At 43.1% G+C, this 12,500-nt stretch overlaps 1 protein-coding gene across 1 annotated transcript in view; it reads right to left on the bottom strand.

Moving 5' to 3' along the window:
* Positions 1 to 12,500, bottom strand: part of uroc1 (urocanate hydratase 1) — a 63,092-nt gene that overhangs the window by 4,385 nt on the left and 46,207 nt on the right. Inside the window, exon 15 of the mRNA XM_048256045.1 lies at positions 658 to 756. Coding sequence (XP_048112002.1) covers positions 658 to 756 — 99 coding nt within the window. The remainder of the gene's footprint in view (positions 1 to 657; positions 757 to 12,500) is intronic.

Below are 12,500 nucleotides of genomic sequence, written 5' to 3'. Positions count from 1 at the left end.
AAAGCAACCTTAACTTTCGTTGGCCTTTCGAATGTCTTACTTTCACATCATTCACTTAAACTTTCCTACTTGCTAGATTTGATCAATCTTCCATAGCCTACGTGCATAAGTAGTTTGAGTAGAACTACTGATCTTCATTATCTCCCTGCTTGTTGACATCTTATCATGTATAGTATTATTTCATGATCGCTAAACGTTTGATTCTTTTTAATGTTGTCATCAGTTAACTTCATTCAACTGGCGCTTTGTATGTAGGGCTGCCATTCAGTTGGCGGACGCTCAGAATTGCGTTTATGGGCGGAGAAGGGCAGAGAAAGGTGCAGTTTACACTAAGGATTGAACGATTAATAAATACGACGGAAACTTGGGTCTGACAGCGTTCGCAATCTGCGGTGTGTCCATGACGCTGATAACGCTACGTTCGTATCATATGTACGTATCGCATCGGGCCCACTGTTTGTTGGAGCAGTGTGCAAGAGTCACCACGGTGTGGACTGTGTGTGTGTGTGTGTGTATGTCTGTGGCATGAGTGTGTGTGTGTGTGTGTGTGTGTGTGTGTCTGTGGCATGAGTGTGTGTATGTGTATGTCTGTGACATGAGTGTTGTGAATGTGTGTGTGTGTGTGTGTGTGTATATGGCATGAGTGTGTGATCGTACCGAGACCCTGCCACTGGCTATGGCCTTGTTTATTGCCATGGCGATAGCCACTCTTCCTTTCTGGTCTGAGTAGAGGATGCGAGCCTGGGAGCCAACCACCTGCCGGCAGGAAAACACAGAGCCAATCAGATTAAGTTAGTGAAGACAGCCAGCCAATCAAGAGCAGGTAAAACAACACAGAAGAAGAACACATAAACAGAAGTAGTAATGTAGGTGGTGACGCTCTATTAATCAGAATAAAGCTATTTCATTACAGTTGTGTATCAATCCTCTCACACACACACACACACACACACACACACACACACACACTGTATACAAGGGAGGCATGGACAACATCCCGCACACACACACACACATGGGCAGCCGTGGCCTACTTGTTAGCGCTTCGGACTTGTAGCCGGAGGGTTGGAACCCCGACCAGTAGGCACGGCTGAAGTGCCCTTGAGCAGGGCACCTAATTCATTGCTGTCACACTGCAGCCACTCTACACTCTATACTGCACTCTATACTGCGGCCACTCTATACTGCGGTCACTCTACACTCTATACTGCGGCCACTCTACACTCTATACTGCGGCCACTCTACACTCTATACTGCACTCTATACTGCGGCCACTTTACACTCTATACTGCGGCCACTCTACACTCTATACTGCGGTCACTCTACACTATACTGCAGCCACTCTACACTCTATACTGCACTCTACACTCTATACTGCGGCCACTCTACACTGCGGCCACTCTACACTCTATACTGCGGCCTATACTGCGGCCACTCTACACTCTATACTGCGGTCACTCTACACTCTATACTGCGGCCACTCTACACTCTATACTGCGGTCACTCTATACTGCGGCCACTCTACACTCTATACTGCGGTCACTCTATACTGTGGTCTATACTGCGGCCACTATATACTGCGGTCACTCTATACTGTACTTTATACTGCACTCTATACTGCGGTCTATACCATACATGTGGACTCGAGTCACATGACTTGGACTCGAGTCAGACTCGAGTCGTGATTTTAATGACTTCAGACTCGACTTGATAAAATTAGGCATGACTTGCGACTCGACTTGGACTTGAATACTATTCAATCGAGACTTGACTTGGACTTTGCCTCTTTGACTTGTAATGACTTGACATGTCTCGAGTCAAAAAATACATTTCCTGATTGTGGACCAGTCACCCCAGAGATGCTTTCACTTCCGCGACGAAAAAAACAAAACACATAGTGGACACAAACAGGCAGAGCACAGTGATGATCAGTCAGTGCTTCTGTTACCACCACGCATCACGCACTGTGTGTAGGGCACCAAGAGACAGAGGAAGGACCAAAATTAAATAAAGATTATAGCTTTACTGCAAACTGATTTGCATTCTTGTTAGACAACGTTTACAATGTCAAACCAACAGCATGTTACATAAAGATGATCCTTTTCGGGTCCTCTCCATTAAGATCCAACTTGCTAGCCTAGTCCATTTAATTGAGAATGCGTTTCAGCGCGCGCACGGAAGGGAGAGAAAACAAGTGGCAGGTTCCAGCTGGCTTCATTGTTGATGATGATTGATATCTCCTTTTTAATATAAGAAATGTATAAAGGGAAATCATGAAGGAAACAAAGACGAGATTAGAGGAAATTGCGGATTTATCTGGTTCTCACTAGGCTACTGTTGTAAACTGTGAGAGCCAGGGCACTTTGACATAAGCTGCGCTCACTGTGATTTGGAAAATGGACAAGAATATGAAGAGTTGTCTTTGCCTTTGTGTAATGGAACTGGTGAGTCTTGAAGTCTTCAATAATTCGTTTACATGAAGCACATGATATTATGCCGATTGAAACGCATTCCACGTAGCTAGGTGGCTACAGGCTATCAAACTCATAATTCACTTTTAATTGCAAACAGAAAATGTCTAGCAAGCATCTTGTCATTACATGCTTTTATTTCCAAAGGAATGAAAGCTGTTTGTGCCAACTTAATATCATGCTTATCATTGTTAATATTGTGCTATACATGTGGCACAAACAATGTTAGAATTTGTGGACTAGCTCTGGCCATAGCTATATTTGAATGGAGCTGGTAAAAAAGATCATTACAGTAGGAGAATGTGTGGACAGTGGCACACAATGGGCTTAAAGTGACAGTGCACCATTTACAAATGAGATAAACAGCATCAAATGTGTAGTATTTAAGAAATGAATACTTTAAAACAAAATTACTATAATAATATAGAAGTGTTTTACTTTTACCTTTGTGGTTACTCAGTAATTTTCTGATTTATGCTGTATTTAATAGGCCATATAAGAAGCTTAGTCTTTAGGGAGAAAATTTACTTTTTAACCGCAATTAATCTAGATTAATTCATTTCAAAATATGAGATTAATTAGTTTTTTTAATCGTTTGACAGCCCTAACAAAAACGTAAAATATTTAACCGCAGCAATTTACTAATTTAGCAGGCAAATCTGTGGCCTAGCACAGTGAAATGCCATCAGTCAAATTATTACTCATCCTTACAGTGGACGCTGCAATTTGGAAAAACAATATATATTTGCTGCTGTGCTGAGTGCTGTGCTCTGTTTCGTACAGATTACTCAGGTATGCTCATGCGTATATTTCACAGGTATGCGCATGCATATATCATAAAAGCTTTCAAGACAGAACCATTGAACATATTTTAATCTGTATTTATAAAAAAATACTGTAGATTAGATTGATGTGTTAAAATTATGATCGATAGGCTAATAATGACATTATTAAGTGAAGAGTACCTGATGACTTGTTCAGGACTTGAAAAAGATTGGGACTTGGACTTGGACTCGACTTGGCTTTGATGTGACTTGGACTTGACTTGCCCTTCTCTGTATTTACTTGGGACTTGACTGCTAAGACTTGGGACTTACTTGTGACTTGCCAAACAGTGACTTGGTCCCACCTCTGGTCTATACTGTGGTCTATACTGCGGCCACTATATACTGCGGCCAGTCTATACTGCACTCTATACTGCGGCCACTCTACACTCTATACTGCGGCCACTCTACACTCTATACTGCACTCTATACTGCGGCCACTCTACACTCTATACTGCGGCCACTCTACACTCTATACTATGGCCACTCTACACTCTATACTGCACTCTATACTGCGGCCACTCTTCACTCTATACTGCGGCCACTCTACACTCTATACTGCACTCTATACTGCGGCCACTCTACACTCTATACTGCACTCTATACTGCGGCCACTCTACACTCTATACTGCGGCCACTCTATACTGCGGCCACTCTACACTGCACTCTATACTGCGGCCACTCTACACTCTATACTGCGGCCACAAACAAATTGGAACAAATTAATTATAGCCAGAGCAAATTTTAATTTAGATCATTCAAACTATATAAAGCAAAAAAATATGTATTTGAAACAAAAAATGCATGAATTTGGGAACAGACCAGGTAAACTATTGGCACACTATTTAAAAAAGGAACAAGCTAAGAGAACTATAATGTCCATTAAGACTGAAAATGAAGTAACATACGATCCATTAGGAATTAATAAGCACTTTTTTGATTTTTATAGTGATTTATAACGGCTGCCCTCTTTCCCCATTATTATTTGTTATTGCTTTAGAACCGTTTGCTGAGATGATCAGAATTAATCCTATGATAAAGGGAGTGACTGCAGGTACACTACACCATAAAATTTCACTATATGCCGACGACACTCTATTATTTGTTACTGAACCTATGTCAACTCTACGCCATGTTTTGGCAGACATTCAAAAAATTTCTAAGACTTCAGGGTATAAGGTTAATTTACAAAAATCTATTGCTTGCCCTCTAAATATCCCAAATGGAAAAAATGTTAAAGAAGAATGCCCCTTCTCTTGGTCAGTAGATGGCTTTAAATATCTTGGAGTACAAGTGACACCCACCTTGGACAAACTATTTCAGGAAAATTACAATCCTTTGCTGGAAAAATGCAAAAAGAAACTTCAGACTTGGTCGGCTCTCCCACTGTCCCTTATTGGGAAAATCAATGTTATCAAAATGAGTATACTCCCTAAGTTTATTTATGCATTTAATATGTTGCCATGTTATATTCCCTTTGCTTTTTTTAAGCTAATCAATAGATGTCTAACAAAATTTATATGGAACAATAAGACCCCAAGGATTAAGCTGTCCACTTTAACAAAGTCATGTATGAAAGGGGGGTTAGGACTTCCAAACTTTCTATGGTACTACTGGGCCTGCCAAGTTAGAAATATAATAAGTTGGAAGCTGGGAACTAGTTCTCTTTGGGTCACATTGGAATCACTAGCATGCTATCCATTGGAGATCACAACAACACTTTATGTTAATAAATTGCAGTCCCTGATGAGTGTAGGGATGCCCCCTTTACAAACTACATTGAAAGTTTGGCAGGACTGCAATAGGTATCTGAATACAGAAGGCCGTATAAGCAAAGAGTCTCCTATTGCATGTAACCCCGACTTTCTAGCTCTTCTCAAACTGATTTTCGAAACTGGACATTTCATGGTCTGAAAACTTTTTCAGACAGGTTTGAGGAGGACTCCGAGTCCATTAAATCCTTTACTGATATTTGTGCAGAATATCAAATACCCAGAACAGACTTTTTTTTAAATATTTGCAAGTTCGTCACATCATTGTATCTTTACATAAAAAGGGACAACTTAGACTCTATCCTACTGAGCTGGAACAATTTATTATTACTGCTACTTCGGTTAAGGGGAAGATATCCCACCTGTACAGAACTCTGTCTGAAAGTTCACAGAACTCTTTTTTGTCTCTGAGAACAAACTGGGAAATAGAGTTTAAAATGACTTTCAGTTAAAAAAGAATGGTTAATTCTGTGCACTCAATTTACCTCACCTTTGACTACAAACATTAAAGTTAAAGAAACTAATTATAAATTCCTTTATAAATACTATATAACTCCAGTGAAGCTTAATAAGTTTGATGCCACTAATTCTCCTATGTGTAGAAAATGTGAAACTGAATTTGGAACATTTATGCATTTATTTTGGCATTGTAAAGCTGTTCACTCCTTTTGGGAGAAGATTCATAAAGCAATTCAGGATATGTGTAACTGTACTTTTGAGCTGTGCCCGATGTTATATTTGTTGAATTACGATGTGGAAAATAAGTTTCCCTATACAAGAAAATGTGTGTTTATATATTTTGCTAAAAAATGTATACTTAGTACATGGATTTCCCAGTCAGGACCCACCTTGGGTCAATGGCTAGAACAAATAATAAACTTGTTGCCCATCGAAGAAATCACAAGTAAACGACATTCAAGACTGCAAGATTACTTATCTACTTGGTCCTTAATATTGAATAATATACATACTATAAAATAACTAACTTAGATTGAATAATGGATAACCCACAGACTGTGATAACGTAGGATTATTATTATTATTATTATTATTATTATTATTATTATTGTTATTATTATTATTATTATTATTATTGTTCGGATTGTTATTGTCTTTTTTTTTTTTCTTTTCTTTTCTGTCCTGTGGATGTGTCTAGATGTGTTGTCCCTGCTGTCCTGTGGATGTGTCTAGATGTGTTGTCCCTGCTGTCCTGTGGATGTGTCTAGATGTGTTGTCCCTGCTGTCCTGTTCCTGTGGATGTGTCTAGATGTGTTGTCCCTGCTGTCCTGTGGATGTGTCTAGATGTGTTGTCCCTGCTGTCCTGTGGATGTGTCTAGATGTGTTGTCCCTGCTGTCCTGTGGATGTGTCTAGATGTGTTGTCCCTGCTGTCCTGTGGATGTGTCTATATGTGTTGTCCCTGCTGTCCTGTGGATGTGTCTATATGTGTTGTCCCTGCTGTCCTGTGGATGTGTCTAGATGTGTTGTCCCTGCTGTCCTGTGGATGTGTCTAGATGCGTTGTCCCTGCTGTACTGTGGATGTGTCTAGATGCTTTGTTGATTTGTGTGTTGTCGTGTTTCGATGTGTGTGTGTTGTATGTGCTAAATTGTGAAAAAAAAAAAAAAAGTGTTGTGCAAATCAGTGTAGTGTAGGCTATGTGTAATGCAAATCAGTGTAGTTTAGGCTATGTGTAATGCAAATCAGTGTAGAGTAGGCTATATGTAATGCAAATCAGTGTAGTGTAGGCTATGTGTAATGCAGATCAGTGTAGTGTAGGCTATGTGTAATGCAAATCAGTGTAGTGTAGGCTATGTGTAATGCAAATCAGTGTAGTTTAGGCTATGTGTAATGCAAATCAGTGTAGAGTAGGCTATATGTAATGCAAATCAGTGTAGTGTAGGCTATGTGTAATGCAGATCAGTGTAGTGTAGGCTATGTGTAATGCAAATCAGTGTAGTTTAGGCTATGTGTAATGCAAATCAGTGTAGAGTAGGCTATATGTAATGCAAATCAGTGTAGTGTAGGCTATGTGTAATGCAGATCAGTGTAGTGTAGGCTATGTGTAGTGTAGGCTATGTGTAATGCAAATCAGTGTAGTGTAGGCTATGTGTAGTGTAGGCTATGTGTAATGCAGATCAGTGTAGTGTAGACTATCTGTAGTGTAGGCTATGTGTAGTGTAGGCTATGTGTAGTGTAGGCCATGTGTAGTGTAGGCTATGTATAGTGTAGGTTATGTGTAGACTATGTGTAGTGTAGGCTATGTGTAGTGTAGGTTATGTGTAATGCAGATCAGTGTAGTGTAGGCTATGTGTAGTGTAGACTATGTATAGTGAAGGCTATGTGTAGTGTAGGCTATGTGTAATGCAGATCAGTGTAGTGTAGGCTATGTGTAATGCAGAACAGTGCAGTGTAGGCTATGTGTAGTGTAGGCTATGTCTAGTGTAGACTATGTATAGTGTAGGCTATGTGTAGTGTAGGTTATGTGTAATGCAGATCAGTGTAGTGTAGGCTATGTGTAGTGTAGGCTACAGTGGGTCCCAGTTAAGTTTGGACGGGTTCCTTCATGAATCACACACCCCATTTTCTCAGCAGAAATGGCACAAACTGCAGTTGACACAAACAACCACAAGGTGTCACTTGGGAGTTCTGCCACTACTATTTTTGATGCGACTTGACTTAACGGCTTCCATGACGCAGTGAGCCATTACCAAACATATATGATAATACAATAGCGTGAGTTTATATATCTTAATATATAGCTCGTCTGAACTGTGTCCATATCTTGAGGGAGTGCTTCACAACTGGATTTATGCAGTATGTTGATATAGATTCTGGAAGGGGTATTTTAGCTAGTGCATGTAAGGATACTTGTGTACAGGATATACGTTCAAGCTGTAGCCACTTGGGACTGTCTTCACCCCTAGAGGAATGAATCCAGTGCATCATGTTTTTAATGTTAGCAGACCAATAATAGAATTGAAAACTGGGTAGGGAAAGCCCACCATGTAGTCGGTGACGTTGCAAAGTTTCCCTACGTATACGCGGGTTTTTACCATTCCAAATAAAACTGGACAAAAGTTTATCTATATTTATGAAAAAAGATTTTGTTAAGAATATAGGGATACACTGGAAAAGAAACAAAAATCGGGGCATAATATTCATTTTACACAATATTCGTTACACTATCAAATCTATAAGTAACCGTGACAAGTATAAGTATATATACTTTTTTGATCCCGTGAGGGAAATTTGGTCTCTGCATTTAACCCAATCGGTGAATTAGTGAAACACAAACAGCACACAGTGTACACACAGTGAGGTGAAGCACATACTAATCCCGGCGCAGTGAGCTGCCTGCTACAGCAGCGCTCGGGGGCACTTCAGCTGCGGCCCACTGGTCGGGGCTCGAACCGGCAACCCTCCGGTTACAAGTCCAGAGTGCTAACCACGGCTGCCCTTAAGTATACTTAAGACATCTTGTCACTGAATCCAAAACTATGTTGAACATTATGTACAAAGCTTATAGGCTACAGTGGACTAGCATGTTGCAGGGGCTGCTAAAAACACAGAGAAACGCGACTGAAAACTCGCCAATCACAGCCCTTGCTGTCAAATGCCCGGTCCGGTTCGACCGTGGAACGCCACAGAGGACTATGCTGCCCCTGCGGGCTGCAGTTGTACTCACATTTAAACAGCCAAGATGGCGCAAGCTGCATTACACGCAGCTTACCCTCTCTGTCCCAACCGCACGGTGTTTTGTTCGCTTAAAAGTGTTTGTCCCAAAGTTTTACGTGGTTCGCCTTGTCTTACTCACGCCGCACTACAAGTACAGCAGGCAGTTTTAATTGACATCTGCAAAGCAAGTTTTGCAGCGTTCTGGACTTTGCAACAGAGACGCTTAAAGGAACTCGGACTACTCCGCCTGCAACAACACCGACTCGCTTCTGCTACTCCTCCCCGGAAAGAAAGCGCCGGAAGCCGTGTGTGCGAGGAAGCAGAAGAGGGGCAAGCGCTGAGGCGCCCGGGCCAGGCTAGCGCCAGCCCAACTCGCCCAGCCATACCATCCATTCTCCTGGCAAATGTACGATCACTGGACAACAAAATGGATCACATAACGACTGCTGAGATCAACGAACCGGACAGTAAGTAACTGCTGTGTGCTCGTCTTCACTGAGACTTGGTTAAATGACAACATTCGACTCTGCTGTACAACTGGAGCAGCTAGCATGCTATCGAAAGCAGACAGGGCCATTGTAAAGGGGAGGTAAATCACGAGGAGGAGGAATCTGTGTTTACATCCGTGGACTTTAATGGTGCGGGACACTGTAGTAGTATGCAAACACTGCTCACCACTGGCAGAGTTTATGATCATAAAGTGTCAGTCCTTTTACCCGCCAAGGGAAATTACTGCTATTCTGCTAGTCGGTATACATCCCGCCTCTACCAACAACAACAGCATAAGAACGCGGCTCTTAGTGAACTGTACCAGGCTGTCAGTGAACAACAGACGGCACACCCAGACGGTTTCACCATCTTCACTGGAGATTTTAACCATGCTGATCTAAAAACTGTACTTCCAAAGCTACACCAGCATGTTGATTTTCCAACAAGAGGAGATAACATCCTGGACCTGGTCTACACTACACACAAAGGAGCATACAAAGCCACCCTCCCCCACATTGGACTTTCAGACCATATCACTGTTATGCTAATGCCCGCGATACAGACAAAGGGTAAAGCGAACAAACCGGGTTCGTAAGCAGGTAAAAGTGTGGCCTGAGGGAGCCTCCGATGCTCTTCAAGACTGCTTTGACACAACAGACTGGGAAATGTTTAAGCAGGCAACCACTTACAACAACCGGACAGACATAGAGGAGTATACAGACACTGTAACCTCTTACATCACCAAGTGCATCGATGATGTGACCCACACAAAAGACATCATCACTGGCTAACTGGAAGCCATGGCTGACAGGGGATGTCCTCAGGCTGCTGAGGGCCAGAGACAAAGCCTACAGAGCTGGGGATGAAGCTGGCATGAAAACAGCGAGAGCCAACCTGTTCCCGCGGGCATCAAGGAAGCAAAAAGGAATACACTCACAAGATAACCACCCACTTCAAAGACAGCAGGAACTCACAAAGCCTATGGCAGGGCATTCAGGCCCTCGACGGACTACAAGCCAAGCCCACAGAGCTGTGAGAGCAACATCCCTCTGCTCAACAACCTGAACCGCTTCTTTGCTCGCTTTGAAGCACAAAACAGCACCTGCCCACAGAAGACCCATCCCCTCTACATGAGCAGCCCCTGTGCCTCTCTGCCGACAGCGTGAAGAGGACACTTGCTGCTATCAACACCCGTGAAGGCAACAGGTCCAGACAACATCCCAGGTCGCGGCGCTGAAGGATCGGGCGCAGGGGAGCTTAAGGATGTCTTCACAGACATCTTTAACACTTCCCTGAAGCAAGCCATCGTCCCATCATGTTTCAAAGCTGCCACCATCATACCCTGTGCAAGAAAACTGCTCCATCCTGCTTCAATGACTACCGCCCTGTGGCACTGACACCCATCATCATGAAGTGCTTTGAGCGGCTTGTCATGTCACATATCAAAGCCATTCTCCCCCACCCTGGACCCCTTCCAGTTTGCATACCGAGCCAAAGCGGTCTACAGAGGATGCAATCTGCTCTGCCCTCCACCCAGCCCTCACCCACCTGGAAAAAAGAGACTCATATGTGTGATTGCTGTTTATAGACTTCAGTTCTGCATTCAACACCATAATACCACAACAACTCATCTGCAAACTCGACAAACTGGGACTCAGTACCTACCTCTGCAACTGGCTACTGGACTTCCTCTGTCAGAGGCCCCAAGTAGTAGTACCTCAAGCAGCATCACACTGGAGCACAGGGGCTCCCCAAGGCAAGGCGTGCTCAGTCCGCTGCTCTTCACCCCTGCTGACGATGACTGCACTGCAACCTACAGCAACAATCACATAGTGAAATTTGCTGGATTAACACAACTCTGGTGGGTCTCATCACCAAGGGCTTAATGAGACTCAATACAGGTTGGAGGTCGACCATCTGACCATGGGTGCAGGGACAACAACCTCCTGCTGAACGCCAGCAAGACCCAAAGAGATTGTTGTTGACTTCCGGAGAGGTCACACCCAACACCTGCCACTGACCATCGACGGTGCTGTGGTGGGAGAGTGAGCAGCACCAAATTCCTGGGGTGCACATCAGTGAAGACCCTCCTGGACCACCAACACTGCATCACTGGCTAAGAGAGCTCAGCCGCCTGTACTTCCCAAGGAAACTCAGGCGAAGCAAGTGCTCCACCAGCCATCATGACCACATTCTACCGAGGCACCATTGAGAGCATCCTCTCCAGCTGTATCGCTGTGTAATGGAAGCTGCACTGAATACAACAGGAAAGCCCTGCAGCGCATAGTGAACACAGCTGGAAGGATCATTGGTGCTTCACTCCCTCCCTGAAGGACATTTACACCACCCACCTCACCCGCGAAGTGACCAAAATTGTGAGTGATGCAAGTCACCCCGGCCACAATCTGTTTGATCTACTGCCCTCTGGGAAGAGGTACAGAAGCCCGCGCCCCAAGACTACCAGACTCACCAACAGCTTCATACACCAAGCTGTAAGGATGCTGAACTCTCTCCCTCCTCTCCCCTCCACCCTCAGCTACATAACATCCTGGACATTGGACCCACAATGGCCGCACTACTCCACTTGCACACTTGAACACTTGCACACTTGTACACTTTACAACTTGGTGTTGTTGTCCTGAAAAACACAACACTTCTGCTGCTCTTACATAACTTGCACCACTATGCCACTTTCTTTATTACTCAGGTCAAACAGAACTACCCAAGCCTCTTATTGGCCTGACTTTGCACTAGTTTTTTATTGACTGTCTATGCACAATTTCAAACAAAATTTTGCTGCTCTTATTTTTTCATTATTATATGTGCCCTCTTATTTACTTATTTACTTACTTTTGTTTACTTTGAATGTTATGTTTGTCTGTGGACTTAAAATTGGTAAAATATGTCTGTCTTCACCGTGGGATAGTGAGAAACGTAATTTCGATCTCTTTGTATGTCTGGAACATGTGAAGAAATTGACAATAAAGCTGACTTTGACTTTGACTTTGACTTTGATTTCACCCAGCTGCGTGAATCACCTTGATGGTGAATGAAGTGTCAATTCTTAACTGGGACCCACTGTATGTGTAGTGCAGAGTGTGTGTGTGAGAGAGTTATGTGGAGTTTGTCTGTGTGTGTGTGTGTGTGTGTGAGTTATGTGTAGTGTGTGTGTGTGTGTGTGAGTTATGTGGAGTGTGTGTGTGTTTGTTTGTGTGTGAGTTATGTGGAGTGTGTTTGTGAGTTGTGTGGAGTGTGTGTGTTTGTGAGTTG

Source organism: Alosa alosa, chromosome 10, assembly GCF_017589495.1.
Source record: "Alosa alosa isolate M-15738 ecotype Scorff River chromosome 10, AALO_Geno_1.1, whole genome shotgun sequence".
In the NCBI taxonomy this organism is placed as follows: Eukaryota; Metazoa; Chordata; class Actinopteri; order Clupeiformes; family Clupeidae; genus Alosa; species Alosa alosa.
Note: the sequence above shows the minus strand (reverse complement) of the source record. Positions and strands in the feature narration are given on the sequence as shown.